This window comes from Phallusia mammillata, chromosome 8 (genome assembly GCF_965637545.1).
Source record: "Phallusia mammillata chromosome 8, kaPhaMamm4.hap1.1, whole genome shotgun sequence".
Taxonomy (NCBI): Eukaryota; Metazoa; Chordata; class Ascidiacea; order Phlebobranchia; family Ascidiidae; genus Phallusia; species Phallusia mammillata.
The window spans coordinates 8,267,639-8,288,447 of record NC_137259.1 but is presented as its reverse complement, the minus strand read 5'-3'; the positions used below and the strand labels follow the sequence as shown (position 1 = coordinate 8,288,447).

The window sequence follows — 20,809 nt, the reverse complement described above, 5'->3', positions numbered from 1 at the left end:
CCTGTAAAACACCTGATCGAAAAACAATGTTTCACAGTTTTGCAGCTAATCAGGCGAAACAAGTAGAAAAGAAAAACAATAATTGTGAAACGCAAAACATTCGTAGACAGCATGATTCAATGAAAACAAAAACTCAAAACATTATCTGCCTTAAAACAACAACGAAAACTGAGTCATAAAATGAACAGTTTTCTAATACAATAAGTGCAAAACATGTACACAAACCATTTTAAATAGGCAACATTTAACACAACACATATGTGTGAAATGTTAAATCGGCGCAAGACCCGGTTTTACGCTTTATCAACCGAACACTAAACCACACAGTTTGCACAGTACAATTCGACAAGAGTTTGAAAAGGTTTAAATCCACAGCGTTTGCACGTTTACGGCCCAGTACTCAAAACACGATACATGCCGGGTCGCGCAGTAACATATTGCGCGGGTTATCAAATGAAAACAACCTAATGCTAAACATTCTTAACCCTGCTCTACCCTATGTTAGTGTGACATACTACATGCACAAACCACTCGTTGTTTCATTTAAGGAAGTCCGCAAAATAACGTGGCTTTAACTGGCCTGTAGCGTATATGCGCTTGCCGATTTCCGAAGTAGACCATAAATTATTTTACTCAACTTCCTAGTCAGCTGACGTGATAAATACAAGTATTTGAAGGCAAAAATCGAAACCAAATATGTTATTGTATGTGTTTCATATAAAACAGCTAGCTAAATATTGTGCAAAATGCCATAGAAAAATGTTGAAAATGTGCGGTACCAGATTTCAGTGTTTAACTGCATAATTTAGGCAGTTGCCCAGCTAGGCTTTCTTAAACAGTTAAACGTTTTTAAAGATCTCAAAATTATTTGTGTTAATTTTTGGGTGGGTAGCCAAATAGTCAATCGCAAGTATATGCTGTCTTCCCCTTCCTTCTCCGAGACTATATGTATCCTCCAATCACAAGCGCTCCACAAGTCAAGTGATTGGCACTACGTACAGAGTAATGTCATCGTATAAACGCCGTACCTCCTCCTGGACTTTTTCAACAATAAAATCGTAAGCTTTTACCCACGACGTTATTATGCCGCCTTCTCGAGACACTGACGACATAATGCAGCGACGTAGGGTACGAAGTACGAGACTGACACATTCCAGATTGTGTGACTCCACAACCAGAAGTTGCAGAAACCTTAAAAACAGTTTACAGTTTGCACCCAACCTCAACCGAACATCTCATGTTAATGCAAGGTCGGTTTTGACGTTATACATTACTGATGCAAAAATTATTCGTAGTGTTTGGAAATTGTTCTATTGTGTCGAAAGATTGCATCGAAAATGTTTAAACATCACTGTTTAAATCAAACTGCAAACTAATGATAAGCGTCCTTTAAAATTTATTTATTTTGGACAAATAAAGCACAAAACGTAAAAACATACGTGACAATTTCATCGATGTCATCTTGCATCGGGGAAGCGCCTGCACATTCCGCCACCCAGCGGCGAACCGCGTCACGTGATCCAGAGGTGGTTGTGGCACCACCTAGCGACGGGGGTGAGGGCGATCGCGGACGATCATCGACAGGCAATTCTGCAACGCGGCGCAATGTGGTTATCCATTATCAAAGAGTCGTACAGCAACTTTCAATTAATTATCAACCAACCTTCAAATTCTGGCTGCAGCTTTCTAGTAACCTGAACCTTGTCACCCACGTCATCATTTGATGATTGTGACGTAGTTAAGTCAATTTTCACTGGTTTTTCGTCAAGTCGACTTTTGCCGACAACTTTAAACATTTCGGTGATCAATTTATTTGGACTTCCACCAGCTGAACTTGTTTTTTTGACCTTTGAACTTTTCTTCGGTGCGGTTGACCTCTTGCGCCCTCTACCTCGCGAACTGGAGCGATTAGTCTTTGACGTAGCGGTATTTTGTGACGTCATAGAGGACGCTGACTCCGAGTGAACTGACGAAGTCATCTGATTCTGCGATCAAGCTTTGTTTTTGAGAGCTTTAAGTGGATTTTAACAAAACTTAAGTAATCGGTTTACTTGGGTGCGCTCTAGCGCCGCCTTTTGGGCCTGTAAATCTTGCTCCACTTCACGTCTGATGTCATCCGGGAGCGCATCGAGAAAACTCGTACTAAAATCTGACTAATAAACAAAGGGATAAACAGTGTTTCATACCGGAACGGAACGAAATAACGTTATTCGTTCTGAGCAAATCATTTATTTCGTTATTTCGTTCTGGACCGACATTTTCATTTCGTTCCGGTCTGACCGAAATAAATTTATAACGGTATTTTTCGGTATTTCGGTCTTAACAAAAGAACATTTCTTTGTGGTCTTTACAGTTATTAGGCGAAAAACAAACAAAGTTGCAACACACAAAAATTATTGTCGGTACTTGTTACGTCACATAACATTTGTCAATGACGGTCAAACGAATGTAAATTGTAACAGCTTAACGGCGCGAAATTTTCAGCAATTGTTTTATGTCAAATATTCAGAACGAAATACCAGGATAAAAAATAACGGTATTTCGTTCCGTTCCGGTATTTTAAATTTTTTTATTTCGGTATTTCGTTCCGGTATTTGAGCCAAAAATTATTTATTTCGTTCCGGCATAACGTTCCGTTCCGTTCCGGTATGAAACACTGGGGATAAATACATTAGAAGTTAACTACACCCCCAATTTACAAATGCAACTGACCAGCGTGAACCTTAACGATGTAAGTCTAGTTGATTTGCCTTTTGTATATTAAATGCTTACTTACTTGTTTGTTTTCCTCCACACGAGTAGAGCTTTGGTCCAGTTCTTTAATTTCTAGACAAGTTTGGCTTGTAAAATTAAAAGCAAACATGTTTTTTGTGTATTTGTACCTTGTGCAGTAGATTCTGCGGTGACACTTTCTACATCCACTGCCGGTGTCGTTGAAGGTTGTACCGATGGTCTGAAGAAATTTTAGGGTCATGTAGTTATGATACAACTGTTAGTTTCAACACTATAATTCCCAAAATACAACTAACTGCTTATGTGTATTTAATCTCACCAAATCACCGCAAATCATTATTTTGCTGGTTGGCTCTATTACCTGGATTTAACAAACTTTTCCATGGTGGATTTTCTACGTTCTCCAATTTCAAAATCCGACTTTAGTTGGGTCATTTGAATTCCTATTCCACGAAGATCGGAAACATTTACCTTCAAAACAAAACAAATGCCTCTGTGTTTCAAAACACCATTTCACGGACCAACTATTTCAAGTAACAGTCCTAACAGGTTACCTTTTGGAACGAAAACAAAGAAGTAGTAAATTGTCAAGAAACTGCAGTTAATGTAACATTCATTCAAATCTCACAAAAAACACTTTTTAACGCACTTTCAATGACGTCATAAGAGAAATCGCTTCCTTTGCTATGACGTCACAATCCACTGTAAATTTGTCCAAGTTTTTGCTTCGGGTCATAGTATGGCACACGCCATGACCCCCGAACTTTGCAGTTTCAAGTGGAGCATCTGGCCGACGAACCATGACCTTCAACGTCACCTTCTTGCCTGTCACGTGAGCCTTATTCAGCCTATCGCTGACCTGCATTTTAAAAACAAACAACTGTTGGTATATTCACTATTTTTACGGAATAAAGGGTGTTGTACCTCGGCGGAAAGATTTTTTAGGAACGTTTTCACTTCGTCAATCGTAGTGAGGCGTATTCCATAATTGACATCAGCAGAAACTGATTTTCTTTCTTTGGATTGCACGACCTGAGACAAACCAGGTTTGCTAGGTAAAGGTAATGTGTTACATGAAAGTCAATTCTAAAATCGTTAGTGTCAAAAATTTAACAAAAATATCGAAAAAAATATTCTCGAAAGGCAAAAACAGAGTTTTTAGGACTTAGATACTTTCGTTTAAATCTTTAATAAAGATAGTAAAACATGTGGTTTAACACCCAAGAAAAAGACTAAAAATCAGAGATGTACCGAATATTCGGTTTGCCGAATTTATTCGGCCGAATCGGTCATTTTTGCAAAGATTCGGTTTCGGCCGAATAATTTGTTGCGATTCGGCCGAAACCGAATCTTTTACGAACACAAATTTAAAGCGTTAAACGTGTCTTTTCTGCTTATAAAGGTCTACGCAATCTTTCAAAAGCCCAAACATAACGAAAGTATCTTTTTCAACACATTATCGTTTTTCCCACGGTAGTCAAAAAAATTACTAATTCATTGGCAGGTTGCCAATCATGCTTAAGGCAATTTTGAACCCCACAGAACTGAAATGAGGACGAAAAACAACTATTTTGCGCTGGTTGCCTGGTACAAAAACATTTTTTCACGTCAAACGCGTAGCGTACGACTTCGCGTGACGTCATAAATGATTCGGTTGATTCGGCCGAATTTATTCGGCAAAACCGCCGAATATTCGGTTTCGGTCGAATCGAAATTTAACCGATTCGGTACATCACTACTAAAAATACTTTTTACCTCCCGTTTATCGACGCCTCGACAGAGGTCATAAAGTTTTTGTCCAGTTTTATTTCCAAATTCTTTTTTCAGCACATCAACAGAAATCTTCTGCAATTCACCACAAGTGGCAGCACCGAGTTCAACCAGACGAGAAGCTGAAAAAGTATGAGTAAACATTTTACTTTTTTAACAGTCCACAGCTGGGTTCCCGCACAATTTTGGTTTTAAAATTCCATGACTTTTCCAAAACTTTTCAAGAAAAAAACCCACAAATTTCCATAACCTTTATCAAAAAAATCGAGCAATTCCCATAGTAAAACTAAAAAAGAGGCTTCAGTATATGTACCCAATTTACCATACTTGCAACGATTATACAAATGTTACGTAATTTGAAATTCCTATCTCCATCTGGCATTTTCAGGTAAAACAGGCATCAAATTCCATACTTTCTCAAGGACTGTTGCAAAAGTTGGCCTTTTCAAAACTTTTCCAGGCCTTAAAAATACAAACTTAAACTAGAAGGGTGGCTTAGCACATATTGCCATTGCATATACATTATAACCTATTTTAAAACAATAATATATTACCTATGCTTATTTTATATTGGGTCCCATATTGGCCACCGGATTTTTTAACCTTAGTTGTTTCTGCAAGCAGAAACTGATGGGTCCCCACACATGCAAAGTTGTAAATAATGCATTTCAAGAGATAACTACGAGAAAGTTTGGTATTGTAACGCCAAACCCAGTGATCGGACCTGTGCATCAATAAATGTGCTATATGGAGTACAAACTATTCAAATTCATTCCATTCATACATTTTTGACGGTTTTTCTATTATATGGTATATCTGAGAAAAAATATGAAATAGTAAGAAAATGGGTTAAAACACAACAATCAGCTCCCAATGGCGAATTGCTCATGATTGTCGGTGGCTAGTGCGGTAAATGATAGGGCTGGAGGGTGAAACATAACAATCGACAATTACAAATAGCACACTCTAGAAGTTTCAAAATTTCATTCAATTCAGGCATTGTATAAAAAATTCACCCTTTTTAGGGGGCTAGAGGGGTAAATAGTGGGGCTACAGCGTTAAACAAAACAATTAACACCTATAAATGGCAAATTGTACAAGCTATCCAATTTCCAGTCAATTCCGACACTTTTTATAAATTCACCCATTTTAGGGGACTAGCGGGGTAAATGCTGGGGCAACAAGGTTAAAAATAACAATCAACAATTATAAATAGCATACTCTATAAACCAGTGGTTCCCAACCTTTCGTGGACCATGGCCCCCTTAAAGTAACTTTTTGGTCTCGTGGCCCCCTTCTAGTTACCATCTACGACCTGTGGCCCCCTTAAAATGTAGATAGCAATCTAGCATTTGAATTCGGTTTTAATTTTGGCCTTAAACAGGTCTAATAGAGTAAATGAGCGTGATAAACCTCACTATAAACAAATAGTAAGTGAAATTGTCGATTAAATTCGGGAATAAAGTTAAGGTGAAAATGACACTTTTAGTGGGTGTTTCTTGTGAATCTGCACCCGTGGCCCCCCGGAACCAGAGGTGTACAGAGTCTGATTTTTTAGACTCCGACTCCACTCCGGGTCCGACAAAAATGACTCCGACTCCACTCCGGCTCCTGATAAATAGCGCAAAATCAGACTCCTGATAATACTCCGGTATAACAGACAATTGTTGTTTCAACGAAGCAATAATAAACACAAAATGAACTATAATAAACGCAAAATGAACTCCGGATCCGGCTCCTGCAGGCCGGACAAAACATAAACTCCGGCTAGACTCCGGCTAATTTTGGCAAAATCCGGCTCCGGACACTCCGGTAGTCCGGCTTGTGTACACCTCTGCCCGGAACACAGCTCGTGGCCCCCCTGGGGGGGCATGGGAACTGGTTGGGAACCACTGCTATAAACTGTCGAAATTTAATCCAATTCGGACATTGTTTAAAAAATTCACCCTTTTTAGGGGGCTAGAGGGGTAAATATTGGGGGCTACAAGGTTAAACACAACAATTGACACCTATAAATGACAAAAAATACAAGTTGACCACAATTCATTCAATTTTAACACCGTTAAAAAACTCACCCATTTTAGGGGGTTTGTGGGGTAACTGATGGGGTTCAACACCCAAAAGTATAAAATATGAAACCACAATGATCCAATATACAGTCATGTTAAATTTTATCCAAATTGGACAAAGTTTAAAATTTAGACCGCTAGAGGTGTTATTAGCAACATTTGTTAACCCTTCTGACGTCATAAGGCTGTTAATACACCTCTGATTGGCATGTGCAAAAACGTCCTCAAGTAATGCACCAACACAACTACCAAGTACTATGTTGTCTTTATTATACTATTCCACCAGAGAAATCTTTCGTTTGTGGTGCGCAGCAACTTTCAAAAACGTTTTACATTTTGGGGGCTAGCGGGGTAAATATTGGGGTTATCAAGTCAAGCAAAGCAGATGGCACATCTACATAACTATATCTACCATCTGTGAAAGTTTTATCCAAATCCACCAAAGATTTCATGCCAAAAGTGCATGGACAAACTTCGGCAGAAAAAAGAAAAAAAGAAGAAAAAAAAAAAACGAAAAAAACAGAGTGAAATCAAGATGCGTCCCCTTCAGGGAAGGGGACCCATAATTCCATAACCTTTCCAGGTTTTCCATACCCGCGGGAACCCAGACAGCAACATAATAATTTGACGAACCTGTTGCATAACCAACTCCAGGTAAATCCTTAACTGGATGATCCTTTATAAATTCTGCAGCCTCACTTTCTGTTACTTGATGTTGTCCATTAGGTTTTCCAACTCTTGTTGCCATCCTTGCTAAGGCAATATTTGGACCTATACCTAAACATCATAGAATTATATTTGTGTGATTTTACATGAGCAGCATAGTACAATCTGGAATTAGAACATAATATATGCTATGCTTGCCCCTTTCATTTATCTGTCTTTATAAGTCTTTACCTGCTGATGCATTACAACCAGTTTCTTCCTTCACTCTTTGCCGAATATGCTCAGCTACAGTGGAGGGCTCTACTCCTGTTTGCAAAATCAGCTGAGTCACATCCAGAAGTGCTTCGTCACAGCTCACTGCTTCCAGGGTACGAGTATAGGAACATAAGATGCCATAGAGTTTTCTGGAAGCTTCGCGATATGCCTCAAAGTCGTAAGGAATAGCGCTGGAGAAAGTGATGAGCTTGTTAAAACTCTATTTCCTTATTATTATGCCCTACATCAAGAAGCAAACCAGGCAACACCATGCACACAGATTGGACGTAATGATTAGAAAGAGCCTTACATCAAATCTGGGCAAAGATCCTTGGCTTTTCCATAAAACATTCCATTCTTGAGACCAGCTGATCGTGCTTCATAATTGCAAGATGCAATTTCTGAAAACGATGGAACTGTGTCGCTTGTAGATGATTTAGCCACAGATGACACATCATTGGAACTGTAACAACCAAGTTTTTGTTACAACATTGTGCCTTTGTTTTTGTGATTTTGTTGTTACATTTTTTAAACAAACCGGCAAATTTCAACCCTGTATCACACAAATTTAAACAGTGCTTCTATGCATTAACATAATGTGTAGTAAACCCTAGTTTTACAGTTGTACATAATGTGTAAAAAAAAACCTTGTTTCTTCATTGTCAGTTGATGGTCTTTTAATTTTTTTCTTGTAGTAGTTTCTTTCAAATTCTGGGTCAGTTCCAGGTCTTTGCTTTGCAGTAGATGGGGTGTCTGCTGAATGATGGGTTACAGCAACAGGTTGACCAATCAGATGAGGTCGTGAGATAAGGCCAACAGAGACAAAGAAACAGTCCATGTCAACATGCATTATGCACCTCTCGTTGGAAGCAAGAGAATACGAACAAGCTATAAAATAAAATTTTGAAAACAAAACTCTTTAATGCAGTCAAAAATGTTTGAAAAAATTGAATAGCATTTACCTTTACTGTTTTTAGACAGTTGTTCCAATTTTTGTAGACCACTCAGTTCTAATGGATTATTGACCAGAGAACTAAAATTACAAGCAATCATAAGATGGATGACCAAAATCCTATAAATTGCACTGAGAACCAATAAACCTACCGAACAAAATCAGCAAGTTCTGTTTTCCAGGTGGACAAAAAATGCAATCGAGAATGTTTGTAGAAATCAGATAAAAAGTTGTTGTCAGTAGTTGCAGGAATTTTCCCACTAAAAAAGAAAGTACTTTTAACGTAACTGTGCAGTTACAGTAATATTTTTTGTTTAATTGACCTTGATTTTGATTGGTTTAAAGATGGTTCTTCGCTTTTTGAGTTACGGTCCGAGGTCACATCTTTTGAGCAACAAGGAACATCAACCTCAGTATTACTGTCTGTGAAACACAGGGTTGTTGTCTAAGTAACATTTTTATAAGCACTACAGGAGGGGTTGGTAACCCCTAGCATGCGTGCCAAAGTTGGCATGCAAGGTGATTTTTCTTAGCACGCCAACCGATTTGCATGTTTATATCATCATCATCATATCGGGCTGGTTGCCCGGGCCCAACTGACTATGCATTTTATAAGCACTACATGTTTATATGAAAATACCAATTTAACATGTTACACTGCTTGTTACTTTTTTTATCATTACATTGTTTTCAATCCACCGAACGGGCACAAAACATGCTTCTTAATGCTTACTATCAACGTCATCTGGCACAATCCACTATTACCCACAAAAATGTTGGCACACGAAGCCATTACCACATGGAAATCACAAGTAAATTGGCACATGCCGCTTAAAAGGTTGCCAACCCCTGCACTACAGTGTTTGCTTAGCAGATCCCCAATAAAGAAACTCACTTACACATTATATATATATATTTTTAAATTAGTAACATAAGCAGTATAACTATAACCAGTACATGTAAAAAAATATGTCATACTTACTTGCAGAGGTACTTGAGAAACCAGATATAGTTCGCTGGTTTTTGTCAACACCATGTGCTGCTACAATGTAGGGTTGAATTGGCAAAATGGAATTGGCTTTAATACTGTCCACAATCCATTCTGGCTTGACAACTTTTTGATTTGGTCGCAAATCCTTTGCTTTTGCCCTTGGTAGGTTTGAGGCAATCACATGGGTTGTGCTTGTACTGGAAACATTAAAAAATATAATATTCATGTGGATTTGAAATACCAGTTTTTTGGTTTGATAGAACATCGTGTTTGGGCTTATTTTAAAGCTTGTGTTCAGGAGAAAAGAAATTTTTTGGAATACCCCTGATGTTATGACATTCATATCCATTAATATAAATTTTAAAATACGGGTATGAATAATTAAAAAGAAAATTTGTGCGCTGAAAAGCTTTAAAAGTGTAGAATATTGTGTCAAAATTTCAGTATCGTATTTTTTTAGTTTTAGAGTAATAGCAAATGATGGTCAGTTATACACAGGTGTTTACCAGTCTGCAGAATGTGGCAGGTGCACGCATGATCTAAAAAAAAGATTTTTTTGCATGCCAATTTTTTGGGTTTGCACATGCAAATTTTGCACCAAAGTTAATTGGCCTGGCCTGTCTTGACCACTGTTACTTGCACGCGAACTTACGGGTCGTGCACGCGCACATGCGGGACATGTAGGTCCTGCACGCACGAGATCTCATTGGGAACTGCCACATTCTGCAGACTGGGGTGTTTAATTGCTATTGATTTACAATAATATACCTTGAGTAATAAGCATGGTATCTCCCACCATGCTGTGCCATCAAACTTTTCAGTTGATCAGCTGTAGGAGATGTGTATCCATTCACATGTATAGCAACATTTTCAAATAAGGAAGACACTGTCTCTTCTTTGCCCTTTTGTTCTTCAAATTGTTGGTCAAGTTTTCGAACTTTTGCTGCCATGTAACCACCCATACTTGCCCAGCCATCATCTGACTGAACACGGAACTGGCCTCTTCCACCCATGGCTTTAACTCAGTTGTAGCAAATCTATAAAAGCAGATCAAAGCATAATATTTCCTGTACATCTCGATCTCATTCTTAATCATGAATACGCTGGACAACAAAACGTGCATGTAACAAGCGTAGAATATTGTGTCAAAATTTCAGTATCGTTTTAGTTTTAGGGCAATAGCGATTGTTAACCAGCTTCACTCTGGTCAAAAATGAGATAAGCACGTAATATTTGGCTTGCATATACTTGATATCATATAGTCACGTAAATACTGAATAAAAGCTTGAACACTAACCTAAATACGATTTTTTGCTGCCTCCAGTTCGTTTGTTTTGTTTTCCCTCCAATCCACGAGAATCACTGGTTCGTGACAAAACGCATTCAAGCGTTACGTCGTTGTGCAACAAAGATAAAATAAAGATAGGATGGCAGGGAGTCGAAGCAGATCTAAAGTATTCTAAACCCGAACCCGCGAACCGGTTTGAGTGGTTTGTTTCAGTAAACCCGAACCGAACCCGAACCGCTAATTACGATTTCCTAAAAACCCGAACCGGAATTGAACCTTTTTTCCGAAACTAGCCTAACCAGTAGCCTATTTTTAAAATGCATAAAAGCGCAGCTATAATACGCAAAATAACAGCTATAATAGCAATTTTGAAGATGATAATAGAATTAAAATTAAAGAAAGGGGATTTGAACTGGTTTAAAAACCATTAATTTGCCTGACCTGGAAAAAAACCAAACCCGAAAATGTCCTTTTTTGAAGGACCAAACCCATGAAAAAAAAAAAAAAGTGAACCCGAACCGAACCTAAACCCATAGCCTATGTCAAACGGTTCGACTCCCTGGACTAGCATATACTGTTATAGGCCGATAGGCTAACAACATTCATGCATATATGAATGGTCTAACACCATTTCAAAATCCAAATTAAGTCAGTGTTTTCAAATATATAGGCCAGGGGTGTCCAACACGTGGCACGCGTGCCAAAAGTGGCACGCAGAGCATTTGAAAATGGCACGCGAGCTTTTGTACATTCATATGGTAAACATTAGGATTTGTTACGCAATTAAATTTGCTTCTATTGATTCCTCTTGGCCTTTAGTCTGACTTTGGTAAAGATGATCATTAGTAAAGTTATACAACCCACTGATTAAATTGCATTTTTTAAATCAATTCACGTTTCAATATTAAAACGTGAGTGTAAGTGCCATGCTTATGTTGCAATAAAATGCCCGTTTATTTCGAAAAAATTGTAATTGTTGCGTTTCAATCGATGTCAGTTCAATTAATTACGTGACTACAAACGCATTTGTGGTTAGTTGGAAATACGTTTTAAAACCGACGTAACTTGAACAAAGATGCGATTTCGACGTTACACAAAGTACTCTACGTCAGTGCCCCTGCAGTGCAAACTATTCGTATCTTGTGTCGTATAAACAGAATAAAAGGTTTCTGGAGTATCATAAACAAGTTTACTCGCACTTGACGACACTTTTTTTTTCTAACCATTTAATATGGTTCTACATATTGGCCAAATATTCGGATTGAGCCCGTACCGTTAAGACGTTTTAGACATGGTTTGGAAAACGTACCAAACGTTGGCACGCGAGTATATTTTAAAACAAAAATTGGCACGGCGATGTAATCGAGTTGGACACCCCTGATATAGGCTAACCATGGCCATTTTTTGATTTTCGTTTCGCCTTGTCAATCAAAGTGCTGCTGTCGAATCCTAGTTTATACCACATACAAGCAACAGCAATATTTTGGGACCAACAAAAAGATTATTACTTTTTTAGTGCACCCCTCCCCCACTAGTGTGCAACTAACATGCGCCAAACTGATTCGTAATGAGCCAAAGATGGGTGACGCTTCCAGCGCAGCGCCAATTTCGCGTTTCACTATTTTACGTTTACATAACTGCGTTGCGCTAAGTCAGTGGTTCTTAACCGGGGTTCGGCAACGCCGAATCAGGGGTTCGACGAAGGTCTTTTTGAAGTGCAATACAAATACTCGTTTATAGTCGCTAAAAATGGCAATTTGTATTTGCCGGATATCAAAACACTGGAAGGTTAAACTTAGGCAGGGCTGTTTTAAACATGTCGAAACAGTTTTTGTGGTACTAAAAAGAGTATTACCAGCCTAATAACCATATGTATCAGACTTTTTGTACGCCTATTGTGTGCAAACAATGCGAACAAAACAGGTACCACAAGCATCACAATATAGATTATGACATCATAAACACTTAAGACTGATCTCCTCGCTGTGCAGCTCAATCTGTGTACCGAGCTAGAAATTAATCTGGGCTTTTTGGGCGCTATTAGATGGTAAATATATAATATCAACCAAGTATTTTAAAACAAAAATAAGCAGGTAAATGGCGGCCGTTGGTGAAATAAGAAACTGCGATGCGCCCGTCCTAGCAAAATGGTTGTGCACCCCTGCACTAAGGTTTTAATTTCATTTTTAACATAACAAAGAGCATTGTTCGCGTTCTTCCTAAGCAGAAACACAACGAAATTTTGTTGGCAGCAAAAACTTATTTCTTCATCTTTTTCATGTTTGTGTACAGATGCTAAAAATACAATGCTTCATTTTGGTAAACAAATAATTGCCGGAATTAAAGCAATCATGAACAAGTTGCTTGCACTATTATGTCAGAATTTAACAAAATGACAAACAGTAACTGTTGCCACTACGTTTGAACAAAAACTAATTATGACCCACCAAAGAAAACGGGGCAAAAACCTAGGATGTAACTTTGCGGTTCGACCAAAGGCTGAAGAATATCGTAGGGGTTCGGCCGTTATAAAAAGGTTAAGAACCACTGCGCTAAGTGCAATAAACTCAACTCAACCCATTACTTTTTAACGAGGGTTGATATTTCCACAAAGTAGACTATGGTAAATGGTAAAATCTTGTCTACATCTACATCTGACTATTTATCCACTGTTTAACGATTTCTTATTGTGCTCCCGTTTGTTTCGTTTTATTTCGCCCGACTAAAATGTTTGTCACCCTGTGTAAGCACTAAGCAGTGTCAGACACATGGGTAGCTGTATGTGGTACATGCACAAAAGTAACACGAATTTGTAAAAAAATGAAAATTTCAGCCCAAACAGTGTTCAAATGAATTAACTTGTTCGAATCAATTTTTTTCACACCCAATTAGAAGAGTTTAATGCAAGGTCAGCGTTCGTCATTCCTGTGGGGCTAGGTTGTATTCCGATGAGCTTAAGCGTATATTTCTTAACTTTGTTTTTTTGTTTTTCTGCATACAAGTTTGTCATTATAGTAACTTTTGTAAAACAAAAAAAGACTGTACATAAAAATGTGCTGAAATCCTTGTGTCTACAATCCACATAGTGGGTTATTTTTGTTGTTGTTAGAATAATAACACATTACGTTACCTTAAGGATTCAATTTACCTTTAATTAAAAACAGCTACATCGGGCAAATAAACAACCACAATAAAGAATAAAAAAGGCGTGTCCCTTCAAAATACTCGAAAAAGGCTAATATTTACCAAACAAAGATAAAAAAAATATGAGGGAAAGGCTTTAAAAAAGGGCATTGTGATTCATTTCTCACAAACTCAGGCACGTCTTAAGACCTATAGTTCATTTAGTTTTACGGGCCAACAGTAAACACGACTACACGAAAGTAAACCTAAGCCAAAGTCGTTAAAAAGCAAACCGCTTCCTTGAGAGTCGAATTTTTTGTCCGCAGTACTGGGCGTGGTTCAAACGATTGTGGTTTGTACAAAGTTTGGTTTGTACAACGATTGTACAAAGTTTTGTCCATGTTTTTCTTGTAGCAGTTGTAACAGGTGTATTTTTTAGTTCAGTGAAATAAAATAATTTACTGTAGATACAAAATAAAACATTCAATAGGTTTAAAGAATAAATTGTTATTATCCAAGTGCATACGATAGGCCTAGAAGGCTACAAAAAGAAATGCAATATCTTAGATCTGTTTGCAGTCATTGTCGTCTGTAGGCTAAACAAATATCTTAAACAATGAATTGGTTTCACTGCAGTGTATTAGTTGCGGTCTTGCTGTTTTTCGTAGCTTTACCATCAAAAGGTGAGAAAACAGTTTCGTTTTATAGCTACTTTTCTTAAGCTGCGTTTGATGTTAGAACACTTGCCATTTGTTTTAAATCCAGGACAAACGCCAACCACTCTTATATGCCAAACTTGCAACTGGCCGGCAGATGGTGTAAGCTGCTACGAAGGCAATCTTACAAATACGGTTGCATGTGCACTGACCGAACAACTGGTTCCATATTGTCAAACTGCCATTATATTGGAAGACGGTAGGTGTTTTGAGAATTGATTAAAATGCTTTCAGACGCAAGACTGTTTTAATATGTCGAGATTTGGGCCAGGTTTCTAACTTAAATTAAAAGTTGACAGTCCTCTCAAATTTCGAGTAAATTAAAAGTTGGTGAACTTCAAGACCTAATCTAATTATGTTAAAATTATTGTGTAGGAATCGTCACCGCAATTTCCCGCTCGTGTGTTGCGGCACAAACTGATCAGGATTCGAGTACAGACACCATGCCGACAGAACCTTCATGTGTTTCAAGTCCTGGCGGGGGTACGGTAACGCAAGATACCACGTGCTATTACGCGTGTGGCGCCAATAACTGCAATAGCGTTAAACCATGTAAGTACAAATCCACGTTATACATTTCAGTATTGTCTTTAATTCGACCAATTGACGAGTAATGTTAGTGTTTTTTTTAAAAAAACTCGGATTAACAAATATGATCCGGCTGCGTTTATTGCTTGATTCTTTATTGTTTTTCACAAATGCTTTAATAATCATATTTTTTTACAAAATTATTTTTTTACAAAGATTTTTACAAATACATTGTAATTTTCAAGACAGACATATAGTAACAAAAATTTACATAACTGTTTGAACTAAGTATGTATACTACACAGACGTATGTATAGTATATATAAACTAGTGCCATTGGCATAATAATTCAAACTGTTCAAATCTGATTTATGTGCAGCAAATCTGAAGTTTTGTGCAAATTCGTGCCTTTTCGGAACCTGCAACTACATAACTGGCGAATGTGCATGTCAAACCGGTTACACTGGTGCAACATGCAATACTGGTAAGAATTTATATTTAAATAGGAAGATGGAGACATAGTATTTTCTCTCAATTACAACAGTTATTAGATTAAAAATGGCGTTTTGATTTAAAAAGAAGTCCAAATATTGTGTTTATTTTTTCGTAAAGATATTCTTTTCTGTCTTATCTTAGTTTATTCTACACGTGCTTCGAACTCTTCCAAAGTTATACATGTAAGAGGTAGTTATTCGAAGTTGACCTGCAAAACATTTGACCTCGAATCATCCAGCGGTTTACCTCTAAGCCCATAAAACGCGAAACGTTTCTGCCCATCTCCAAAAATACACATAGTTTGGCGGCCGTTATTGCACATAAAACATTAGTCGTAAGGTATACATTTATTCCCAAAAAAGATAATCTGATCCATTTGCTTCGTTATAAGATATCTTCAATTAAAAGTTTAAAGTCGGTTAAAAGATAAACGATTTTCCTTGTTTCAGGTGCTGCTCCTGGCCCACAGAACTTTCGTAGTTGTGTCCAGTGTAGTGAGGAAACGGACAACACTTGTAGAACACAAACTGCAGCATCTGGGTCGCCTTGTGATTCACCGAATAGCGACTATTGTGCAACAAGTACCACCACAACTTATGACTCAAGTAAGATGATAAGACAAGCAAGTTTTAGTGGCACACGAAAATAAGCAGCAGATTAAGAATTTGTTTGATTCGCATTGCGATTTGAAGAAAATATAATGCTTGTTCTGGGACAAATTGTATCCTTGTGTAATCCTATTTGGCGTCAGTTTGTGACACTTAAACTGTCCCAATCCAAGTAGAATTGAGAATCGACTGTCTCCATTGCATAACAACTAACAAAAAAGCAATTGTTCTCGCATAATCGTAATGTTTTGGTCTTGTCTGTGATGTCATAACCAGGTTTACGCGAATTTTTGCATAACTAGCTGAAATCCTGCAATCAACTTTCGTTTTTCTGAAATACACATTCAGGCTTAAGGACCGCGAGCCCTCGAAATAATGACAAAGGAACCGTTTTGAAAAAAAATATGAAAAAGTTTGAGAACCACCATGGCTTATTACAGTTTTTGGCAAACATGTAAAACATTGGTAACTTGTAGACAAATTGGTTAAGTTCATGAACATTTTTAAAAAGAACTGTTACTCAAAAGGATTATTTTTTTATAGAACGATGTTTTTAGAACAAACTATCGGCGTTTGATTGTCCAGCAGAGCTAATAAAACGTACCAATACACGCTTATGTGAACCAACCATTTTAATAAGGGCATTGCGAAAACAAGCGGCATAAAATGGTCATTGATATCCCAGCAACACGTTTAACGATGTACACAAAGAGTCTTGTTTGCGTTGCTATGATCCAGACACGGGCTACGATCTCAAAAGTCAAAAATAAGAAACCTCTTCCGTCATATCATTCGAAAGGAATGTCTTAAAGCAGTGGTTCTCAAACTTTTTTGTGTTGCGACGCCTCTGGAAAAATTTTGTGGACTTGCGACACACCAGCAAATAAAAGGTAATAAGGAAACTTATCATTAAAGTTGTGTTTATTGATACAACAACAAAAAGTTACGAAACGGAAATATTCTGCGACGCCCTTGGAAAATTTTAACGACGCACCAGGGCGTCGCGACGCACAGTTTGAGAACTACTGTCTTAAAGAATCGTGTTCTGTTTATACAAAGAGTTTAACGGCTTCACAAACTACGTCAAAAAGAATTACGTCACCAGCTTGTCACATAAGCTCTGGGCAACTGGAATAATAGTATTTATTTCTTTGTTACTATAATTATTTTTTTATCAATCCAATATTGGTTTTTATCTATTCAACCTTACATTATTAGTTATGAAATAAATTTACATTGTAACGAATTTTAAATAACAAACAAGCATTTTACAATTGTTTGTTCTTTAAGATGGAAACAATATGCGGAGCATTGTTTCGAGAAGTTGCACTGACACGTTTGTGTCCGCGGACGAATGCTTCATCTCAAGTACAGAGGATAGCACGTACACTAACGAAGTTGAATACACCTGTATTATAACTTGCGATAAAGACAACTGTAACACTGGAATACGTAAGTAATCAACAAACCTCAATTGTTACTGGCATGTTTTGGCTTTTTCAGATATAAGTTGGTGAAAGAGGGTGTTAATTGGGCCGAGCTTTCTGGGTCGGGTTTGGTCTTAAAACAATCCTAATTCCGGCACCATTGCCTCATTATTTTACATTGGAGTCTACTGTTTGTTTTTTTAAGTTTTGGTTTGGTTTCTAGTACAGCTCTTTACTGAAATGGCCCTATGTTAAAAGCCCTGTTCAAGGCTAAAATTGTCATAATGAATAATGTGTACACCTTAAGAAACATTTTGTTTTACGTTATTTTTACAACCCCTCATAAAACAAACATTAATGGTCGATTTGTTTGTGCTGTTCAGCGGATGGCCTGATCAGTTCCAATGAAGCACTGCAACCGCGTTTCTGCCTTCAATGCTCTGATACAAGCGACGGCTCAGGTTGTGCTTCTGGTTCGCTTTCTCCAAGTGTATGTCCATCCGGACAGAGCTACTGTACATCCACATCGCAGTATTACTTTTCGGAACGAAATGACAAAAGCACCCCAGGTACATTTTTTTTCATTTTCTCATTCAAACTGTCAAACTCTAGTGTTTTAATGTTTTAAAAACAACTCGTCGACAAAATTCTTTGTCTGTATGCTAAATAATGCATTTCTTACCCAGTTTATACATATTGTCTCATATTCTTTATTTTACACAAAGATATTTTCACTATTAAAGCCCAGTGTTAAAGAACAATACACGTTGCAAGTGGACAAATATAAAACGCCTTTTGACACTTAAACATTTAACCGTAACAAATTTATTACTAAACTTCGAAGATATTTTTTGTTTGTTCCTTTTACAGTGGAACCCGATTATAGGCTGATCTCAATCACACGTGGTTGTACCAACACAGAAGTGTCATCAACATGTTCTGAACAGAGCTTAACCGGCAGCAGTTTAATAATAGTCACGTGCCGGGAGACTTGTATTTCAGACGGATGCAACTTCAGATGGCGTAAGAATGAAAAAGATCACGACATGTTGCTATTAATTACATCGACATTTACGTATTTTTACTTTCTGATAATTATTTTGTTTAAATTTTACCTATTTTTACTTTCTGATAATTATTTATGAAACTGGTACTGGTCTTATGAATCTTTTTTACTCCCAAACCAACTTTTTTTAAATTACTCGATTACAAAACAAAATGATTTGGCCCACCACCAGAAGCCCGAAATGGATCACATATTCTACAAGAAAATAACTCAAAAAAATCGTTTAAAAGTAAAATTTACTTATATAACCTAATGGCCAGCGTTTTTGTTTCAGCTGCTCGTCCGCTCTGTTCGCAATGTCCCAGTAGTTTAAATTGTGCAGCACAGCCATCCCAGCCAGAAGCATGTCCATTTCCCTATCAGAGGTACTGCACCGCCATTGACACGAACAGACCACGCGACACCTCAAGTTCGTATAATTTGTTTGTATACCAGACCTGCAGGGGGCAGGTTGGTTGAATGGTCCAGGGCGCCGGACCCGTTAACAGGCATAAAAAACTGTTCCGGATTCGCCTTCGGGTATGCAAACTTGCGTAAAAAAAACTGCTTGAGACAATTAATTCATTTAGACCCAGAAATTGGACCATGGTGAAAATTAAGCCAGTGTACACAACTTGTTTAGCATTTGGGTTTTTGCAATCTTTTTATGCTTGTGGGCATATCTATAAGACAAGAACATCAAACGCCGTTGCTTGTTACACCTCACGTATCAATGTAGGCTATAGGTTGGCCGAATGAAAGCGTTCGATCTAAATTAGTAGAAAACGCATAAGGAATTCTTATGGTATTAAAGCCCTCCTTCGGATTCGTCATTGATTGTTTGCATTTTAACCTTTTGTTGTAATTACATTTGTTGTAATTAGATTTATTGTCCATTTGTGTGCTTTTGCAGAAAAGCAAATCTGGATAAACAACACAGTAAACCACCGATAAGAGTTAAAGTTACCTTGAAACTAATGCAATCGTTTATAGAATTTAATCAAGCGCAACTCTATGGATACACTCGCACCGTTGCACGTCAGTGTGCTTATAACAGCATCGGAAATACGTGTGTACAAAATTCGTATGGCGATGGGTCTACAGAAAACTGCAACAAAACTTGTTCAACTGACGGCTGCAACCTCGGTATGGGAAAGTTTTAAGTTTTTTTTACCTTAAGTTTGGATACGTTTCCGCATGTTACAGACGAATAACCACTAAAGCAGACCTTAACCATAATTTATACATAAACCTTTCCTAATCAAAGGGACCCACATGACTGAAAGTCATTTAAAACTACTAGTCCACATGAATAATTAATTGATTTTCGATGTTTGTGTCTTAACTGTGTATTTACTTTTGGCGATTTTAATCACTAATAACAAGCCAAAAAAGTATGGTAAAATTTTATTTACTTATTCTGCAGGTAACACAGCCACCATTGAAACTTTTTTATCATTTCTAATCAGCACAATGGTCCTCGTTACAGCAGCGATTTTTGCTTGACCAGCTTTCTTTTATCAGTGCATTGGATGTTAAATTTACATGTTTTAGCTATTACATTTTTAAAAGTTTAATCGTTACAAGTCTTGGCACTTTAATTTTTTGTGATCACTTGTAAATAATTGGTTATGTATACTGTTCCGTGTGTAAAGAATGATAATAGTTTTGAGTAAAGTGAAATATGATAAATTAAAAATGCTTTTTCGCTGCTATAGGCCTAACCGTTAGAATACCACCAAATTCCATTAAAAAGCTAATTTGATTAAACGCATGTTTGGCCAAATTGAAGTCATTTGACTCCTTTCAGTAGGAGTTATTTTTGCATTGCAATGCAGTAAGTCATTTTTTCGAAATTGTCGTTTTTAATTATTCCATTGTTTGGGTTGTGATTGGCAATGAAAACCATGCTTTATTCATTAACGTGTAATTCTTGCACAAAGTAAAATAAATGGTTTTTAGAGGTCCAAACGTTTTTTCGCAGAAAATTGTCTTATAGTGCCATCCCAGCTGTCCGCTACTATGTAACAACAACTTGGATCCGTAGGCGTAAGTGTGGCCCAAAGAAACATTTTTGTCAACACTTATCAATCAAAGTTGTTGTTTGAATTAGGAAAATAATTCAAGTCTTTCTTATGTAAAA

General features: G+C 37.4%; 2 protein-coding genes across 2 annotated transcripts; one reads left to right on the top strand and one right to left on the bottom strand.

The window, feature by feature from the left end:
- Positions 1-12: 12 nt before the first annotated feature.
- On the bottom strand, positions 13-10,903 carry LOC145204420 (translesion synthesis protein REV1-like). Its single transcript, XM_080076958.1, has 20 exons — positions 10,734-10,903; positions 10,205-10,473; positions 9,428-9,633; positions 8,769-8,868; positions 8,598-8,705; positions 8,456-8,526; positions 8,141-8,381; positions 7,804-7,956; positions 7,470-7,684; positions 7,206-7,349; positions 4,489-4,625; positions 3,658-3,765; positions 3,383-3,592; positions 3,095-3,204; positions 2,883-2,953; positions 2,777-2,826; positions 2,052-2,153; positions 1,664-1,985; positions 1,440-1,590; positions 13-1,191 (listed from the first exon to the last, which is right to left on the bottom strand). Exons 2-20 carry the CDS (start codon positions 10,447-10,449, stop codon positions 978-980), a joined length of 2,958 nt encoding a protein of 985 aa, XP_079933084.1. The 5' UTR covers positions 10,450-10,473; positions 10,734-10,903; the 3' UTR covers positions 13-977.
- A 6,574-nt stretch (positions 10,904-17,477) lies between these two features.
- Positions 17,478-20,637, top strand: LOC145205389 (uncharacterized). The gene is made up of 6 exons (XM_080078106.1): positions 17,478-17,646; positions 18,005-18,190; positions 18,492-18,644; positions 18,962-19,096; positions 19,660-19,812; positions 20,093-20,637. Exons 1-6 carry the CDS (start codon positions 17,496-17,498, stop codon positions 20,170-20,172), a joined length of 858 nt encoding a protein of 285 aa, XP_079934232.1. The 5' UTR covers positions 17,478-17,495; the 3' UTR covers positions 20,173-20,637.
- Positions 20,638-20,809: the final 172 nt, after the last annotated feature.

Bases quoted from the DNA above. Each gene is read 5' to 3' on its own strand.
- LOC145204420 (XM_080076958.1), bottom strand. From the start codon at position 10,449: ATGGGTGGAAGAGGCCAGTTCCGTGTTCAGTCAGATGATGGCTGGGCA. The intron at 7,350-7,469 runs GTAAAGACTTAT...TATGATGTTTAG, and splicing joins TGGTTGTAATGCATCAGCAG to GTATAGGTCCAAATATTGCC. The intron at 2,154-2,776 runs GTAAGTAAGCAT...TTTGTTTATTAG, and splicing joins GTGTGGAGGAAAACAAACAA to TCAGATTTTAGTACGAGTTT.
- LOC145205389 (XM_080078106.1), top strand. From the start codon at position 17,496: ATGCGGAGCATTGTTTCGAGAAGTTGCACTGACACGTTTGTGTCCGCG. The intron at 18,191-18,491 runs GTACATTTTTTT...TTCCTTTTACAG, and splicing joins AAATGACAAAAGCACCCCAG to TGGAACCCGATTATAGGCTG. The intron at 19,813-20,092 runs GTATGGGAAAGT...CTTATTCTGCAG, and splicing joins AACTGACGGCTGCAACCTCG to GTAACACAGCCACCATTGAA.